The 21,332-nt window shown below is 38.6% G+C and overlaps 1 protein-coding gene across 2 annotated transcripts in view; it reads right to left on the bottom strand.

The window, feature by feature from the left end:
* Positions 1 to 21,332, bottom strand: part of LOC134530632 (uncharacterized) — a 70,140-nt gene that overhangs the window by 27,508 nt on the left and 21,300 nt on the right. For both annotated transcript variants that reach the window (XM_063365639.1, XM_063365640.1), the window contains one exon: positions 743 to 1,153. In XM_063365639.1, the coding sequence (XP_063221709.1) occupies positions 743 to 1,153 (411 nt within the window). The remainder of the gene's footprint in view (positions 1 to 742; positions 1,154 to 21,332) is intronic.

The raw sequence follows: 21,332 nt of genomic DNA, 5'->3' as shown, positions 1-21,332 counted from the left end.
TAAACAGTACTTAATGTTGACAACGAAAGTAACAATCAACATAGCCATTCCGTAGACTCATATGTACCAACGCAGTGGCACATAATATTGCCTGCAGATTTTGTGTTCCACACAGTGCTGCCATCTCTGTCCTGGAGAAATATTATAATAATTACTCCCGAACAGAGATGGCAGCACAGAGGCTAAAAGAGTCTCTACAAGTAACAATTACATGTTTTCCAAAAAAATATGATGTGGCGAATTTTTATTTAAAGTGTAAATGACAAGAGATTCACTTTTAATTTACTTAGAAGCACCTAAGGCATCGTGTACACCTATGTCAACTATTGAAAACCGTAAGAAAACCGTAAGAAAACCGTAGTACAAAGACTGGTGTACTTAAGGCTTTCTTCCTTCAAATAGCCAACATAAGGCCTTCTTCCTTAGTTTTGCCCTAACTTTTGGACTTATGGCTTTTTTCACTAGCGATTTAAACCGGCAAAGATTCGTTAGGACACTGTTTTTGTAGTGTAGAAAGGTGTATTCTGTTCCAAAGCTTCAGAATATGTAAAAAACAAAAAATAAAAAAAATGGAGTTAAGGCTTTCTTTCTTAGGAGGGCAGAGGTAAGGTGCTGGTGTACATTTGAAGGACCATATTGTGATTAATAAAGCTATCATAAGGAGTGTCGGCAGAAGAATTGAATCACTTGTCGCTGGCGTAAAGCTGTACAGGCTGTGAGTGGACCCTATGTGGTAGGCTACCCTTGAGGCAGTCCGGGTGCGTGCGCGTGTCGGTGATGTTGACGACGGCGCGGAACTGCAGCTGGGCGGGGCACCTGCCGTGCGACTGGTGGCAGTCGCAGGCGAAGCGGCAGCTGGAGAGGGGCTGCGCGGTGGGGCAGCCCCCCGGGGGGGCGGGCGCGGGGCCGCAGTCCACGCTCGCCGGGTCGCCGCACACGCCCAGGTCGGAGTCGTACAGCAGGCCCTGGGGGCAGCGCAGCACAGCCTGGGCCGCGCCCTCGCAGCGCACCGCCGCCGCGCAGTCGGCGTAGTGCCGGCGGTCCTCGCCGCCCCTGGTTCCCCGGCCCGCCGCGCACAGCGCCACCTGCGCCGCGGCCGAGCTCGTGGCCACGCGGCCCAGCTTCGTGGCGCTCACGGCGATGTCCTCCGGGCCTGCGAGCAGCACGCTCTTTCACATCGCACTCTATTCACGGACTTTTATAACAACAATTCTACTCAAATAAACGAATAGTTATTCGTAATTTTAAATAACCGACTCTTCGTAAAAACTGTGCCGCAATTTGACTTCTTAGGGCGGTATTCCAAGACGTTTGAGTAAGGTAGCGAATATGCACTGCCTTGTTGGGCAACTGCCGTACCCTAACTCTCGGGTCATATTCCAAAAATGTCCTAACTGAACCCCTGTAAGATATCATATCGGCAGCCGTTTTAATAAACGAGGACTTGTGCGAGGCTATAAACAGTTGTACTTCGTGGAATCCATCGTAATTTTAGCTTATTTTTGAAAACTATGAAATTATAATGTGAAAATAATATTTAATTTTGGTTGTACAAGGATAAACGATGAATTTTTGGCCGTATTTATGTTTGCTGTTTTTTAAGATATTAGGGGGGTAAATTTTAATCGTAAAAGTTCCGTTAAGTTCATTAAAAAGGAAAAAAATATATATACAGTTATGGAATAAATCGGCAACAGATAGGACACCAAAAATCAGTGCCCTAAAAATAAGGGACTGGCCGTGTCCTATCATGCACTTGGAATATGGTTAGGGTACAGGTATTGCATATTCAACACCTAAACCCTTATTTTTGTGTCTTGGTATACGGCCCTTAGTCGTTTGTTTCTTCCTAAACAGTACATTGACAAAATAAGAGTGTTCTTATTGTAGACTTGACTTAACCAGTTTTTGTTATTAATATTTGTTTATATAGCTTTTGGATTTATGTTAAAATAAAGTGAACACAGTGTCCGAAAAGTTTACGAAGAAAGCCGTACATTTACGAAGATCCTTGGATAATTTGTAACCAGCGTTCTTCGTAAATTGAGGGTGAAATTTTCATTTTTATTTTACGCCACTACCATGTGCCGCATTTTAGTGATTTTCTCGGCACCATCTCATGTTTTTATTTATTCGTACTTTTGATCAGTGTTCAGGGATTTACATTTTTTATATATATATATATATATATATATATATATATATATAATATATACATATATTAATACAATGGGGGCCCTTATTATTTAAGAATAAGGCACCGCCCGCTGCTTGCGCTGCCGCGCTACGCTGCCGGTAGTGCCACGTTAGCAGTGTGCCTTCACGTCCGGCTTGAAGCGCCCGGCGCTGGCGCTGCGTCTTTCGTTGTATCCGGGCTCCCGTTCCTGTCGCGCCAGACACACGCGGCGGCACTGTGCATCCGGCCTGCGTAGGAATAAAATTAATGTGCCTATAAATACTTTTTCCTCGAAAACTTCTAAAATACTACATAACAAAGGTATTGGTTCATAGGTTGTGAATAAAATTTAACTGTCAATAATACTTCAAGAAAATATATACCTATAAATGGTTGAACACGCAACATCGGTATACAACCACGCACTTACTGATACACACTTAATTCAAATATTTTATGTGCAAAAGAAAAAAAAAATTATAATGTTTGTTTGAGCTTTATTTATAAAATGGTGGAATGATAATGTTACAGTTACTAAAAACTAAAACGCTATAAAACTAAAAAAAATTTTTTTGATAAACTCCGCGACCCCGGAGAAACCCCCGGAATGGCCACCGCATGGGGAGCCCTAAGAAAGGAACGTGCTCCCCATTTGGAAGCCACTTTAGAAGGTTTTTTTTTTTACCACCCACCGTCTCTTTGGTAGCCTGACTTGTTGCAAGGGATTGTATTCATACCAGTAAAATGCCGTCACTTTGTCTGGGCAATGCGCCTCCGGGGGTCCAACAAGTCACAAGGCAGACTCTCTACCCCAGAGCCAGAGTTGTAGAGCGGATACTTGAAGTCTTCTTAACACTGACATGATGTTATTCCACGAGTTTACTGTAGTTTCGTGTTTCATTAACACGTGCAGTACGTGCAGTAACATCTAACCTCGGTAACGAACAAATTTATGTGTTCTTATGTTGTTCGTTCAACATGAATTATGTAATTTCATTACAGTGAAAAATAATTTGTAAAACTAGTCTGGCAGTTTTTTAGTTGATTTCCTGCAAACAAACTTACAGTCCCACTGTACAATAATTATATATAAATATAGACTAGTAAAAAAATATGCAAGTGCTTGCACTGTCGAGGGTAAAGTTATTTTGAAATAAATGTTAGATATTAAAAGAGTGTGTTTAGTTAAAATAAGTGTGTGCTTACAACCATGAAATTATTGTATAAATATTTTATTTACTTGGTTTTAAAGCTACAGAAAAGTTAGCCTTTTTATATTACTTTTGGCTTTCTTTTGTTTTACCGTGCTTAATATGCGCAGCTAATACTGGAAAGCTATTCAAACAACTTTAAATATTGGAAGTACTGGGGCAACACAAAGCATAAATTGTAACATTATTTTGTAGTGATATAGATATTTTCGTGTAAATGTACAAATTAACACATATGTAAGTTTACATGAATATTTCTGTTCCATTTACAAAGAAAATTTACGGTGCACAACGGCAAACAGAATAACTCAACGATGAAACTTAACAGATAAAAAAAATGACAAAACAACGGCTGTACAGAGACGCGGTTGCCAGATTTATTTAGACAAAGAATATTATTTTACAAAAATTACAATGGCAGAAATTTCAAAATGAACTTAATGATCGTCAACTAGCCTAAAAATGTATTTTCAAGCATTATCTTTGTAAAAGAGTTTCCGGAGGGGCTGACTTTTGCCCTCTCCTTTCACAAATACTGGCTTACTCATGGTAAATGTTTAAACAAAATCACATGTAGTTACACGCACTAGTACACGATATACTCAAAACACGCCAATTAAAATTTTGGTAAATGTAATTTTTGAAAAAAAAAATAGTAGTTGTAATTATAATTTAGATATCCATAATTTTCAAAGACATGTGATGATAACCTACATGGAGTACTCTAGTCTGAAACTACGTATTTGTACTATTATGCAATGATAGTACACTCACGCCTGTAGCATGAGGTATCAATACAAGGCAATCTGAAGATGAGAAATGATACACTATCGAAGTTTGTTGACCGAGCATGAAGACACTAGATTCATATTTCAGAGAACACAGGTTCAAATCCCGGCTGGCCATTGTCAAATCTTCTTTAAGTCTTAAAATTAAAAGCGAAACATATAGGTACCAAAACAAAAGAAAAGGTCAGTATCATCTTGCTTTAATAATTTCCTAACTATACAGGCTTCGGCATGAGACGTTCTTACGAGTATTACTTACCTGGACCTCCAAAATAGGTGCACTTAGTTTTAATTGAGGTTAGAAAAAAAATCTGTTCACTGTAGCTCACGACTCAGATGTGATAGCGCGGTGATTCGTGTGTCTGTGTATAGAGAACCGACAACACTGGGCAGTACAGATTGTACGTTCACCCAAAAAAAAAACAATAATGTTGATATTATGCCTTCGATATCTCATATCACAGGCCTATGTTAAATAAAATTGTCATCGAAAATTAATTTAAATGAATAGTAAGCAACCATTTAGTGTCGGTTTAGAATTAAAATGTTTAGTACATAGTCACTGTCTCGTTTTTATTGTTTTTATTTTAAACCATTACACTAAAAGCGACTCGCTCACATAGATGTTTCACGCGAAACCAACGGCTCGAGTCCCGATAGAGACCCGCCGATTTTTTTTTTTTTTTGCTGAATCCTGAAATAATTCTAGAAAATTGGTATGATGGTTCCTTACTATAGGTCATGGCTAATTCCTTTCACATTGTTGCTGTACTGTGGCGTTGTTTTTGCCGCCTGCGTTGACCTCGCTATTCATCTGTTCACAGACAAGTAAGAATTTCAGAATAAGAAGATATATAATATCGGAAATAGGCTATTCCTCTAGTAAACATATATAAAAATGATATCAAGGCTTCCATAAATTAATATCCTGAAATGTTTTCATTTAACTAGCTCATTTGAGTATTTCTAAATGATTTAGTAGTCATTGACGCAGTTAAAATATAGGCCTAATTTCACAACCACTTAATCAATAAAACTTAAACAGCAAACGTAAATCGTTCTCAAGTAAAGTATAAAAAATATTTCGTATTCACATTTCTCAGGTTGGAAATGTTGTAATTGTTTTTATCTATTCTTTAGATCTATATGTTAAAATACCCTTCTAGTGGATTTTTCAGCAGATGCTTAGAAACATAATGCTGGAATCACAATATCCTGTGACAGCCCCGACACGACAAAAACAAAAAACAACACCACAGCCATTAAGAGGTAATGTCGTAGTTGTCAGTCCACGAAAAATGAACCCCAATAGCCCATCAGAAACATAATAAGGGTATTATTAATGATGAAGTAACATAAACATATTTTTCTGTGAAATAATTCATGCTTAAGATTATTTTATCGTTCTTTTGATAGACATGACGTAAAATAAAATCAATTGAATTGCCACCTCAGTACTATAGATATCTATACACCTGATGGCGACAATCTGTCGTGTCATTTTAAACATATTATATAAATCATGCAATATTTACTTACTTAACCGTCGGTTGTCAGGGAATTGTGATTTTTTGTCACTAGATTGCATTTCGTTTCAACTAGTGAACTAGAGTTAACACTTGAATTAGAATCGCAAGACTTTGTATGCTGTTTATTTCTACAAATTCTTTCTAAGATAACAGACATAACTTACTCATGTCGTTCAAGTATTAGGACTGTGTAGTTGTGTTTTAACTTACGGTAGTTTTCCATTATGTCAATTTTCCGTTGCCCCAGGCGAAATTCTTTTATTATGGTAGTTTTCCAGTATGGCAGTCTTCCGTCCCTCGTCCCTCCCAACACTGTTAAAACAGGAGGAATAGTCCATAATGGAAAACTACCATATTTATTTAAAGATCGTGTTTATAAGTGCTGCTTCATTTAACCCATTTTTGGAAACATTTGTTTCTACTAGTGCGCGATTTATGACGAACTATACAAAATCACCGCCAGAAGTTCTATCTGTAGCCTTTTAAGTTAACCTAAGAAACAGCTAGGGGTTTAACAGCGCTACCTAGCGACGTATTCTATACGCTACTTCGAGAGCAAAGCAGTTGTACTCATTCCATGGAGTGTATAAATAAATATGGCAGAATTCCGTTTCTTTATGGCAGTTTTCCGTTATGGTACTTTTCCGCCTTTTACAAAGAGGCCAGGCGGAATTTTTCCACTATCTCCCATTATGGCAGTCTTCCGTCGCCCCCCTGAGTGACCCCAGTGAATACAGAACAGGAGTGATGTACCGGGCCTGAAAACCGGAGATGGTCACACGTCCTAACCACCATGGAGTGGTGTCTACATCGAGTTCGTCACAGGCGGGTGTTGGATAAAATGGTGATATGGCGTAGCGACGAAATGCATTTAGCGAGGAAAATGGGAGAACCTCCCAAATTCGCACAGGCTTATGGCAACGTCTGCCACGTTTCCTAAATGCGTTTGGAACCCCGCCGAGAATCGAATGCGGATCTCCTTGATGGGAGGCGCGTCATCTGACTATTCTTCGCTGTTATTGAAGGGAAACTTCTTATCAGCCGGTAGGGTAGGTCGAGGCGATACTGTCATCACAGCGAAACGCAAATGTAATCTCATTAGGCAACGCAAAGTGCAACGATCAGGAGTGGGGCGCTTGATGGCGGAGAGCGGGAGACGCTCAAGAGTGGGGCCTCGATGTAATGTTTGCATCATAGCACACTTGCGCATTAGTATACTGACATGCTGCATCCTTGTCCACTCGCATACTCGTGTGAACTGTTTATATTTATAAATTCTATTGTGGCTAGACAATGTCGAAATGTTAAAATGCTCAGGTGCATTTATTAGCAAGTAATGTAAATAAAATGTTTAGTGGTTAGAACGGTTAACAAAAAATTTTATACAACCCAAATAAATTTATTGTTGGTCAGATGTCACGGGATAATAATTTGATTGTCAACATAGTTGTTTAATAACACTTCCAACAGAATAGGTACATCACTGGTTGAAATGAACAGTAAGATTTCAGTATAATACAATTTCTTGACTCACTTTATTTTCATCGTTGTGTTCGTATATTTGTGCGTTGTCCAGTTATTGTTGTCTGTCTGCATTTATGTTCTTGTCGGAACTGTCTTGTCGTTGCTAGCCCACTTCCCCAGAATTCTTTGATGTTCGACATTTAAGTTTGAATGTGTTCGTCAGTGCTGTCGTGTTGTCCAAAATACCTGTTTAGGTTCATCGCTGGGTTTATCTGTTTGACATCAGGTGATTTGGACTTGTTTTATGTGGGTTTATTTTTTTTTTTTATTGTTTATGTTTGCATTTACGGATTTCCCCTTTAACAAACAGTGCAAATCTGCAATGGCGTATGTCCGAGAAATTGTATCAAATCGGAATTCCCCATAGCATGTATCATTAAGAGGCCACTCCAGTGTTTCAGGGACACTACGCAACCCGCGTTAAACTAATAAGATTCAATGCTATTTTCATTTTGCTTATAACTAACTAACTAATATAGATTTCTAAATGATGCTTGCTTGATATGTAAGACAACGATGCTCTTATCAAAGCCCCTTTCTTCAAAAACGTGCATAAATTATGGTTTTATACTAATCTTTACTAATATGCATAAGTGTATTGTCTAGGTTAGAACCATAATTTATGCACTTTTTTTGAAGAAAGGAGCTTTATCGGCGTTTGTTCCCTGCTTCCTACACTGGAAGAAAACGAACATGAGCCAAACTTGCCTCGCGCGGCCGAAAAGTCCTCCAAACTAAACTCGCAACAGCTCCGAAACTATCAAAACAATCAAACTGAAAATTTTACGGGAGTATCTGTAAACATTTTCCCCCACATCGCTTTAATATTTTTTCGAAACATTAATGCTTTCATTTTTAAAAATTAAATACCTATTTACTGCCAAAAAAATTTGTGAATACGCAGAGTAAATTAAAACATCGAGAAAAATTTTTGTTTGCAATTATAAGTGGGGGACACCAGCATATGAAATAAGGAAGAAGCCTCAAATTTTATTTATATACCCCTTTTGACGCATTCAACCCCATACTTTTATTTTTACAGAGAGTTGAAGTGGGAATAATGTTTCAGTGGGTAACACTACCGACATATGTCTTCGGAACGCACTTCTTTTTGTTATTATACGTCTCAAAATTTATAATTTCATACACAACGTTTATAAAAATGAATTCTTACTTACCTCATTTAATCTATTACAAACCTCTTGTAATATACGTGTATTAGTAGAAGAACCAAAGTAACATGCAAACCTTAGGTAAACACTGGTATAGAATTGTTTGGAATAACTGTAATGCTATGCATATACTTACAATGTAAGAAACTTTCAATTTTATTAATTGTTTGCATAAGAATTAATAATTTTAAAAAAATCATAGAATAGGCCTTTATAGACTGAAAACCTTTCACGTAGTTTCAAGTCGCGTACATAAAAGTTTTTTAATATATATAATTACCAAATATTGTTGAATATATTTAACATTTTTATACATGTTACAACACACATATAATAACAAACCTATATAGTATATAAAAAGACAAATGCCAAATTTTAACATTTTGTATTTCTTTTCTCTGTGTGAATAAAATAACAGTTCTTAACGTAGTTGCTAATACTGTACTATATTTCTAAAAAAAAATTACGAAAACCCCTGACATCGTCACCATAATATACTGTACTGCTGCTAAACTTGTTGGTGTATTCTTACTGCTGGCGCCAGTACCATTAATAGTACTAGTCGATTTATAAATAGACCCTTTTGTTGTGTGTGTGTTGTCGGGACAATATACACTGGCTGTCACTATTTAAAAAATATATATATATATACATATATATACATATATATGTGTGTGTCAATGGTACTGTTATGCTCTTGTACTCTGACCCTTAGAAACATGCATAAAATGTTATTTATCATAAAACACACACTCTTGGACACAGGTAGCTAGGTAACATATATCAACACATAGGGATAAAATTCAGGTTTTTATTATTAAGAATAAAATGGCTATTCATCAGGGACAACTAACATATGTGTAGAGATAAAAATCAACATTAATATAATTAGATAAAAATCACAGAAAAACAATCCTAACGATACTGAACATGACTCGTGGATATGCGCTTATGTAAATTAAACATCAGGAAAATACGTAGCACACATGAATCGTTCACAAAAGTTCGTTAGTGTAAGTTTAGAAAATCAATCAAATGATATTTTTACGGACGCATTCTTACATAACAGAAAAATGTTTGAAATCATAGCACAATTAATTTGTATGATTACTATTTATGTTTATATTTGGGTTCGTATTTGCCTTGGCTTAACTCAGTTTATATGGTAGAGACACGAAACTTGTACTCCCATTTCACCTCTGGGTATCACAAAATAAAATAATAATTTAAATCTTGGAACTAACAATTCATGACGTAGTTCAGGATAATTGACACCTTTTACGTGAAAACTAATCAGTTTGTAGTCAAATCGGAGTTATTTACGACGAAATTACATACAGCTGGGTATGTCTATGGGCGATACAAAATGCAAGATCTTTACTTACAGATTTTCACTCCTAATAACATATCCGTCAGAATATGCCCTTATAATCTTACACATTATTTATTTATACGTCGTTTAAGCTCATCCTGAGTGTCGGATGGCATAATCTAGCTAGCTATATTTCAAATTTAAAATAGGCCTCGCGCCTTTGCGTCGGCATCAGACGCCTTCATACAACCATTCTCATTAATTAAGACGTTCTAGACGCCTCACATCTAAAACACGGCCTCTCATTGGCCGAAACCAAAATCGGTTAGCGTAATTTACAATATAAATACTGTAAATAACACTTATTAATACAATTGAAAACACAAAATTGCGGTAAATTTAAAACGAAAATTTCCAACAATGAAAATTTCTTTAAGTAATACCCCGAATAAAATCATCGTTAATTCGTTAAGTTCATTAGTCCTTAGAGGGGTATACTCAATTGGCTGTCCATATAAGTCCATTTCAGGTCATAGAGCATAGCTCTCGTAGATATACATAATTAATAAAAATATATTTAAATAACTTTTGCGGGCGAACAATATACAAATTAAATAATAAAATTTCATAATAATAATAACAATCAAAATAATAAGACTTTATAAATAATAGTATCATTAAAATAAGTCATAACTTTCTGTGCATTATGAAAATAGTAACAGCACAGAATTGCCGCCCTTGTCAATCATATTGAACTGCAATCGTTGACCTGTTCAAAACAGTACAATGTGATTGGCAGTTTACCGTCTCTCTCGCACTGTGTACAACGAATAGCCTTGTCGCCTAGCGGCGCGCGCACCACACATAAAAAAAACTTGGAGCGACCGAGCTCCTTCTTCTCCTCTTTTTTTTTTTTTTTTATCGTCCTTTCGACCGTTACACCAGACAATTCGCGCAATTTTAATAACTTTGCATCGGGTCGTCGCCGCTAGCAGACCTGCGCTCGAATGGTCCACGGGTTTTCCCGCGCAAAATCTTCTCTGCTGGACCTGCTGCAGCTCTCCGACGGCGTCTACTCCCTTGAGCCGCTCCTGTTGAGAGGGACGTGGGAGGACATACTTACTGTAAGTAGCAATCTCATATGGCTGTAACGGGTGTATGTACATGTGAGTCAACAATGGGACGTTCTCCAGGACACGTCACGGCAGTGGATCAACGTCCACCCGCGGTGCAAACGACATCCCCGGCGGCGGCTGAGGAGGCATCGGGACAGCGCCCGACCTCAAAGCGGCCAACACCAACACCTGCTCCACACCTCACGTCGGCGGGATTGGCGTGTGGCGGCTCGCAGTACCGGACACCACGGCTCCGGGCTCCGCGGCGAACATCTGCAGCGGCGGACTGCGGCTGCAGCTGCCGCCCTACCCCACGAACACGTGAGAGGCGGCGTCGGGACGTCTGCGGTGCTGCTCGTGTCGGCGGAACCGCCACTTCTCACAAGGACGCACTCGTCGGGTCCCGTCACTGATAGGTACACAGCCGTTGCTAACCGTATTGTGTACATTTTAACTAACACGTGTCCCGGTCATTAAACAGTCTTAAAACTCTTCACTCATGTGTGAATCGTGCACTTGTAACGCACGAATGTCGGCAGGCTAAGACATCTTCTGTGCTTAACGTAGCCTATCCACAAGCCAGTTCAGTATAAACTAACTATTAAAACAAATAGTAACTAATGGGATCAAATAACATCAGATATTAAATAATAATATAGTAACTTAGGCTAACCATTCAATAACTTTCAAAGTGAAATTGTTACATCTTAACAATAGGTATCATTAGCTAGATAACATTCAAGCATAACTTTAACTAAACTGATTTTCATGTTAATGAAAGGGTTTGTGTACATCATTGTTAGGCATCCTTATGCCTTCAGGTTGTACCTGTTTTATTCTATGTACAATTTCATTATGCATCTCGTACATTTCCATAAGCATCATCTCACAATCTTTCATAACTTCATAATATCAACAATTGATAAAATTAATAATTCTCACTAACATCTCATATAATATACATAACATCATATTTACAATATCACTTCAAGGAACATTTCATATATTACATAATTAAAAGCATTAGTTTATGTTAGCAAACAAATCAACAATAGTTTTGATTTCGTTTAAGTACACGCATCATGTGTAACTTTTGCTTGGAAAGGGAACGCACAGTGTTTCCTTCTCTTTTATCTCTCTTTTATCGCAGCTTACCGCTCGGCGAAGGCGGCCTTTATTTTTCTTTCTTTTATTTTACTCGAGTGTCTGGTGAACTTTTATTTCTACCACTTCTCGCAAGGTAGTTTTTTTTTTTTTTTTTCTGTAATCAGCTGGGTTCTCATATAACGCAAACAGCTGTTTGGAAAGTGTATAGCAGTTTCCCTCTCATATCAACCATTAGTTTCGTTTTCAGGCATCCGATGCGGGCTTCGCAGGATCCTGACTGTGTATTCATATCATTCAGAAATTTCTCTGATAGGAATTGTTTCTTGTTAAAATCACTTGAGATTCATGATCTCGATGCAAAGGATAATTCTATCCTGACAAAGCCAAGTGAAACAAAAAAAAAAATGCTTTCACGATAGCTTGCAAAAAAAAATTTCTTTTTTTTCTTTTCTGGCTGGCTCAATTTTGCAGTAACTTAGTACTTGTTTATAATACAGCCTGCTGACATTTACTGCAACAGTGTACTAAGTCCGCGACATAGTTGTTAGACATTGAGTTTTTCAGGTCTTCGTTTGACATCATATTCGCCTACTCGACGATTACAAACATAAACAAACAAAATCTCAAGTGCCACGTTGAATGAAATTAAAGTCTTTTGTATAGGTTTTTTTTTTTCACAATAAATAACACAAAGTCGCTCGTATATATCTTGTTATCATTTCATAAATATCATTATTTAAAACAACCAAATCAAATTAATTTAAAGAAATAGCTTTCTAATACTGAGTGGATTTGTATGCGAAAGGAATGCATACTTTTATACTCTGCATTCAGGGCAGAATGCAACCCTATGAGATCGTTTGCAAAGTCCTACTTCAATCATAGAATTCGTGTAAAACAAAAGTATTAAATTTGCAAAATATATATATATATATATATATATATATATATATATATATATTTTCATCTTCTTCTCCAGCAGTGTTTAATAACAAAAATAAATAAATCTCGGCGATTCTTAATAAATTCAGTGGTGTGTTGTGCTTCGGAAAAATTGGAGTAACCACATCAGTAGTTCAAGGTAACCTTATTATTATTATGCTAGTAGTTGCAAAGTGTTCATGTGCTTCTTAGATGCTTTGTAGAACAGTGCTCACCCATGTTTACACAGCTAGGCCATACTTCTCTCACCCAAGTTAGTCGACAACACACAAGCTTGACATTTCTTTTTGCTAGTTAGTATGATAGTACTTACAGATAGGCGCATCTCATTACATAGATTCAGGTATTACTGTTAGTGAACTTATACTCACACGAAGAATAACGCAGACCAACTGACAAACAATATTATACACATAATACACTATTAAATTCGAAGATTCATTACATCTGTGTGGGTGGCATTTCACTTCACCTCTCTACAGGCAATAATAAGCGGGAATTGCACTTCCGCATCGACGCGACGATAATGTACCAAGCGGGTATCACACTTCCGCTACACATTAGGTACCGGTCAGTGGTTGCAATACGCCTCACATGGTGTATCAAATTACACAGTAACCATTTAATACCTTTCACATTCATACTGGTCAGGTCCTGGCTCTGACCTAGACATTCCGATTGCGCTCAGCTGTTATAGTACCTATACTCGTACTATATAGGTGTTTCACTAGCTTGTGTCGAACTTGTTCACTGGGACACAGGTTTCTTGTAGGCTCTCAACTGCGAAATATTATACCGGCCTACTGGTCGGCCTGTAGATGGGTCTTCCAGAGCATAACAGTTCTCTTGAACTATGTCAGTTATGACATATGGTCCGTCGAAAAGCAAAAATAATTTCCTGGTGACATTCTCCCATGCCTTGCTGACAGGAGATGTTTTCTTGAGCACAAGGTCGCCGATATTAAATTTAGACAATTTGGATGCTGGTTTCCTTCTTCTTCGTATATCAGCTTCTGCTGTGAGCTTCATTCTTACGAATGCTTCCACTTCTTCTCCTGTGGGTAGTCTTGTCCTTTCGGGCTCCTTGTCACAATGGGGTATAAATTCAGGGTTGATCGTACAGAGATCCTTAATAGTTTAACGTGCCAGTGTTGGCACGTCCACCTGGAGCTGGTGATCTGGCTCCTTCTTGACGATTCCACTGTCGGTTCCCTGCTGCTTCAGACACAGCAGCTTTGAATTCTGCTGCCAACTGATTTGCTGGTCCCTGGTTGTAGTACATCGTCTGCTGAGATGTAGACGGTGCAGCAAATGGTGGTGGGAATGTTGTCATCGGTGTGTTCCGATTGTACGAGAGGTGGCTGTTCTGGGCATGGCCGCCACTCGTCTCGTGAGTCCTGGGGGCATAGTGGTATGGCGGGCGGTAGTCCTCAGGTTTGCCGTTGTAGCGGGGCTCGTCGGTACGGCGGTACTTCTTGCAGTACTCCAGCTCGTCTTCTGACGTTGCTCTCCGGCGGCGGTCTGCTGACTCCCTGGGTGGCCGTGACTCTGGCGAGAAGGATCTTCGCTTGCTGTCTCGGTAGTCCCCCTGCCTCCGGCGGTGGTTTGCTTCGTCGTCGCTGTGGTAATTCCTGGAGTTGGACCACCACGTCTTTCTCTTGTAATAGGGGGTCTTCCTGTAGCCTGTCTGGTATTGATCGTTCCGGCTAGGTCCTCCTCCTCTTGGCTGCCAGTTCATTGTGTTCACCGCTGCCTGTCTGAGCTCCTTGGGTTTTCCCTCGCGATTCTGCCAGTAGTTGTGGACGGGCTGTTGTCGGTGGGGCTGTGGTACCCTCTCACTCTCCTCCTTGGTATTGGGTGCTCTGTCCATTTTCTCAAGTTTATCATAATTGAGAAGGCGCTCGCGGAACTCTGTCACATCACGGTACGGCAGGCCTGATAACTGCTTCTGATACTGGAGTGGGAGCTGCGTGAGGATGGCCGCGATGAATTCATCATCCGTCATGGGCTGATCCATGTAGCGTGTCTTCTCAAACATTGCTGATAGATGCGCTTCCAAGGACGCGCACTTCCTTGGGTCATACTTCTCCGTGTGAAGCTGTGCATGGAGGTGACTCTGTATTCGGATGTTCCAATACTGGTTGTGGAACAGGGACTGGAACTGGGCGTAACTATGTGTTGATGCACTCAGCATCTCCCACCAGTAAAATGCCGGTCCTTTCAGGGCGCTGTTGAGACACTTCAGTATCTCTGTATCCCTCAAATGAAAGGTTGAGGTGTATTCCTCAAATCTTTTCAGAAAACGGATGGGGTTCTCTGTAGCTCTGCCAGCAAACGTGGGCATAGCTTCTGCCCAATGCTTAGCTGGATGGTGCATGAGCGTGGCCGCATCAATGTTGGATGGGCTCAATACAGGGGTTTCTCTGGGCAGATCCATTTGAACGGTAGGATGATTGTGGATGGGTAGCAGTGGAATTGTGTACATCTCACTGGGGTACGGTTGCCTGTCTACTGGGGCAGTCGGTACAGTTGACACAGGGGCTGTGTGTGACGGTACATGAGCTTGGCGGTCAGCTGACTCACTCCTGGGACTGGGGTGTAAACTAAGGTGCTCGATTCTATCTCGTAGTGTGGCAGTAGCCACCTCCATGTCCTCCAGTCTATGTTCGAGATGCTGGAGATGTCCTCGCACCTCCTCCCTAGCACTAGCTTGTCCCTGGTGTTCATTTGAGATCATGTTTCGTATGGATGTTACATGAGTCTCCAGACTGTCCACACGACTACTGTTCTGCGATACCTGCTCAGATATCTGCTGGATCTGTTCGTGTTGCTGGGCCAGCCTAACCTCAATGCTGTGTTCCAGGCTCTTTAATCCTGAGTTGGTCTGATCCCTCAGCGCTCCCAACTCAGCCGTAAGCCGCCCCATTTGAGTATTGTTCTGTTCTAATTTCGCATTTAGGGATGCATTATGCTGCTCCATTTGAGTATTACTCTGTTCGTTTCGCATTGTTCTGTTCTAATTTCGCATTTAGGGATGCATTATGATGCTCCATTTGAGTATTATTCTGCCGTAATAACTACATGAGTGCTTCCAGTGTCACAGGTGATGTAGCAGTATTATCTGGCAATGGTGTTATGTTAGGGACAGTGGCCTCCTTTTCCTCCTGCTCCCCTGTTGCTGGTGACATGGGCCGCCCTAACCTCTCAGTCACGGTGGTAGAGTGATCACTAGGCCCCTCCACACAAGTGTTCCCTGGTGAACCCCCTGCTGATGATGTCGCCGTGTCACTTCCTGAATTCCCTGTGTTATCGCAGTCTTCACACATACTGTCACGCCTACTCCTGAGCGAGTATGTGGGGTGGTTGTGTGCCATGTTATTATAATGGATTAGATATACTATGCAGAATCAAATGACAACTTGAAATAAGGTGTGACAACTCAATGTCAACACACTCGGGCCCCACGTTGGGCGCCACTTTCTATACTGTACTGCTGCTAAACTTGTTGGTGTATTCTTACTGCTGGCGCCAGTACCATTAATAGTACTCGTCGATTTATAAATAGACCCTTTTGTTGTGTGTGTGTTGTCGGGACAATATACACTGGCTGTCACTATTTTTCAAAAAAAAAATATATATATATATATACATATATATACATATATATGTGTGTGTCAATGGTACTGTTATGCTCTTGTACTCTGACCCTTAGAAACATGCATAAAATGTTATTTATCATAAAACACACACTCTTGGACACAGGTAGCTAGGTAACATATATCAACACATAGGGATAAAATTCAGGTTTTTATTATTAAGAATAAAATGGCTATTCATCAGGGACAACTAACATATGTGTAGAGATAAAAATCAACATTAATATAATTAGATAAAAATCACAGAAAAACAATCCTAACGATACTGAACATGACTCGTGGATATGCGCTTATGTAAATTAAACATCAGGAAAATACGTAGCACACAGTGGCGTCTCGTCAGGGCAAGCAAGGCAAGCAGTGCTTGCCCAGGCAGTTTCCAGACAATGTATTTTTTAAATAAATATTTTATTCAGAAAAGTATATTACTTTGGCTCGTGCAGTTAGGTGTATGTATTTTTTACATTATCTTCTTGGGACCCAATACTGTGCGCTGTGCGCTATAAGAAAAGAACTCGTTGACACACAAAACATGCTTTTTAAGAAGCGTTGCTAGGTTTAGAAGCGCTGGTAGGACCGCTTTCAGCAGGAAGGCTGCCGCAGTAGTTTCCTTTCGGAAGGGGGGTGGCATGGTACAAAGGTTCGAGGAGGGGATTGGCTGTAAAAACACGTGGTAGAAGCTACGAAGGTAGCGCTTTCTTGCCGAACTGAAGCGAACATGGCCGAAGCAGACGGTGGAATTCTTCCGCCGACTGCTTCGGCTATGTCCGCTAAAGTTCGGCAGGGCAGGTGGCGAGGTCGCGTTTCAGTCGGCGGTCGTCTCTCGGGGCGCGCGCATCTCTCTCGCGGGCTGTTGGCTGGGAGTTCCCTGCGCCCTATTGGGTAACCGAATGCTGGCAGTGCGTGGGGGATTTGTGGGCGTACAGGAGGCGGCCTAGCAGTGCCAACTGCTACCGACCGCGTCCCGCGGGTGGCGGATACGGGATCCCAGCTCGAGAGTTGCAATCTCGCTGGAGTGACTGTGAATAACCACGTACCAGTTAACAGAGTTTCTGATCACGTATGAAGATAGTTTATTTTGTGTTGGTACAAAAAATACCAACATTTAATTTTTACTATTCTAGTACATTTTTATGAGCGTCTTCTCTTTATTTTAAGTACTTACTTTGCCATGTGTTGTCTGTTTATATATTTTTTTACCAGATATCAATGATACTACACCCACACTTAGTATATAAATAATGTAGAGTAGGTATTTTATTATCAGAATAATGTATGCCAAACATTATTATTTTTCAAAAATAGTTTATAATTTTAAAAAAATGTCAATTTTGCTACCTGTGGAATAGTCAATGTTCAGTTAAGAAAACTACTTACATAGCACCCTTTCGTACCTTGAAAACCATATTTTCCCGGGGGAGGGCCCCCGGACCCCCCCTTCTCCGCCGTGTTTTGGGGTGAACAGAGTTTTTGCTTTCCCTCATGTAAACCTCACGCCTCGCCACTGGTAGCACACATGAATCGTTCACAAAAGTTCGTTAGTGTAAGTTTAGAAAATCAATCAAATGATATTTTTACGGACGCATTCTTACATAACAGAAAAATGTTTGAAATCATAGCACAATTAATTTGTATGATTACTATTTATGTTTATATTTGGGTTCGTATTTGCCTTGGCTTAACTCAGTTTATATGGTAGAGACACGAAACTTGTACTCCCATTTCACCTCTGGGTATCACAAAATAAAATAATAATTTAAATCTTGGAACTAACAATTCATGACGTAGTTCAGGATAATTGACACCTTTTACGTGAAAACTAATCAGTTTGTAGTCAAATCGGAGTTATTTACGACGAAATTACATACAGCTGGGTATGTCTATGGGCGATACAAAATGCAAGATCTTTACTTACAGATTTTCACTCCTAATAACATATCCGTCAGAATATGCCCTTATAATCTTACACATTATTTATTTATACGTCGTTTAAGCTCATCCTGAGTGTCGGATGGCATAATCTAGCTAGCTATATTTCAAATTTAAAATAGGCCTCGCGCCTTTGCGTCGGCATCAGACGCCTTCATACAACCATTCTCATTAATTAAGACGTTCTAGACGCCTCACATCTAAAACACGGCCTCTCATTGGCCGAAACCAAAATCGGTTAGCGTAATTTACAATATAAATACTGTAAATAACACTTATTAATACAATTGAAAACACAAAATTGCGGTAAATTTAAAACGAAAATTTCCAACAATGAAAATTTCTTTAAGTAATACCCCGAATAAAATCATCGTTAATTCGTTAAGTTCATTAGTCCTTAGAGGGGTATACTCAATTGGCTGTCCATATAAGTCCATTTCAGGTCATAGAGCATAGCTCTCGTAGATATACATAATTAATAAAAATATATTTAAATAACTTTTGCGGGCGAACAATATACAAATTAAATAATAAAATTTCATAATAATAATAACAATCAAAATAATAAGACTTTATAAATAATAGTATCATTAAAATAAGTCATAACTTTCTGTGCATTATGAAAATAGTAACAGCACAATAACAATGATAAATTTGCAAAATAATTAAGGCACATCTTTTAATGCTACGAAGCACACTCTTAAGAGAAATGTTTTAAACTTATGTTGGGATGTAACTAATATCTTAAAAGCATTCTGAAACCGTTACTTTGAGGGAAAGCTTAATATGCCGAACACCATACCATCCTTTAATCGAGTACGATTTTCGCTTCTTAAGACCCATTTGTCTTCAAAATGCACTGTACTGTGTAAGTAATAAATCAGTCTTAAAATCAGTTAATTATTTTGTCTTCCTATTTCGTATTCTATTCGAGATAAATATCAGATAAGCATGTGTTACTTGTATCACGACATCAAGGTATTATTTATCAGTAATTAATATTTCATTTTATTTTTTTGTTAACTAATGTGCATAGGGCAGTGCACTAGACATCACTACCTGTGTGTAGTGTTGCGTTACACTTTTTAACGCATTAGAGTTCACATAAAATGATAAATCCAAAATTTCGTTTAAAAGTATAAATATCAGCGATCAATTTAATTAATGTCCAGTATAACACAGTCAGTAAAACATTTGGAAATATGTATAGGACCTGTTAACCTAAATATTTGTTAACAGTTAAACTGAACTAAGATGTGTTAGAGTGGTTTTTTCTCTCTCCGTATATTAGAGGTATGGAACATCAAAATACGCATCTGTCGCCCATTTACTTTAGATACAGAATTATAAACTACATATTGTGAAAACATTCTGCAGCAGTTTTTGCTGAACGGAAAAACACGGATGAGAAGACAAACGAAATGTGTTTGGTAAGTGATGTTTCGTCAAATGAAATGGAACAGGACAGTGCTTATCAGAATGAAATTACAGAACTACTTTTGTGCAAGGAAATGTATTTTACAAAGACATTTCAAGAGAAATCACCTTTAAATGAAATAGATCTTGCTGACATGGAAGAAATAGACTTAGATTTAGAGGCCAGGCCCCTTTCAAGTGACGAAATTTCTCTTGAAGGGCTGAAATATGTTTCTGGCTATATAGCTCACCGTTTCAGAAATAAATATCCTGACCTTGGCACTACGGATTTCAATTCGGAGGACGATAGCTGGATACATGTACAATCAAAGGGTAACTTAAAATGTCCCACTAATGAATTTTTTGAATTAATAAAGATCGCTGAAATGTGTTTTGATAATGTTCATGGCAACAATTTGTGCAAAAAAGAGCGGATTTTTGAATAACTGACTAAAATTATTTGCGGAACTACTGAAAATAAATATCCAGAAGAAGTTATATACTGTTTTGTCAGGACAAGAACGTATATGCGTATCATGTATTTGAACATGAAATATTTTAACGAACAAGACCAAAAACGCAAAGAAAGAAATAAAATGAGGAAAACTACCCTCTAAGATTTTTCAGTGTGATAGTGTCCACTTTCCTTCACCGTAATATGTATGTTCATAATTTATTTACGATGTTTTTTAATTACTATATTTAAGAAAAGCATTTATTGTGAATATCGCAGCAATTATGTAGGGCTTAAGGTATTTATTGTATTCCAAATATTGAGTATGTCATTTTTATTGCCTTTATTAAAAATAATATATATGTTAACAATGTAACAAAATTGCGATATTTTTGTATTGCTATTGCAATTTCGTTTCTTGTAAACATTATTGTAGACTTTGTCATATTGAAATTAAATTTGCTATAGGGTTGTTTGTATTTTAATTTTACAGTTATAAGACTTTTTATATGTTGTTTACTGTTTACAAACATTTGAAAAATATTTCCTTAACCATATTTCCATTTCCATGGCAATAGTCTTGTTAGCTTTTCGGGTAACTCTTCTACATGGATGATAAGATGGTGTGACATCTAAAACATATCACACCACCTTTACATAACTATAAAACTAAGAGGTGTTTTCTTTACATAATATTAAAGCACAATGTTTCCTTGTGGTGTAGGTGATTTAGAATTTCCATTTATCTAGAAAAATGGGATTTCAGAATGTTTTTTAACACACAGTGTTTCGGAAGGTTTTTGAAGAAAAAAATTGACTACCCGTTTTATTTTTTTGCAGCTGAATTCGGGCACGTGCATGAAATATAATTAATCCATAGGAAGCGCAATGGTTTAAAGTATTGATGTTGAAGATTTGAAAAGATTTATTGAAATAGTGTGAGAGAACGAGCGAGTTGAGTGAGAAGATGTGCGGGAGTGGAGAGGTTAGCTCTTAACCAC

Source organism: Bacillus rossius, chromosome 3, assembly GCF_032445375.1.
Source record: "Bacillus rossius redtenbacheri isolate Brsri chromosome 3, Brsri_v3, whole genome shotgun sequence".
NCBI classification, from domain to species: domain Eukaryota; kingdom Metazoa; phylum Arthropoda; class Insecta; order Phasmatodea; family Bacillidae; genus Bacillus; species Bacillus rossius.
Note: the sequence above shows the minus strand (reverse complement) of the source record. Positions and strands in the feature narration are given on the sequence as shown.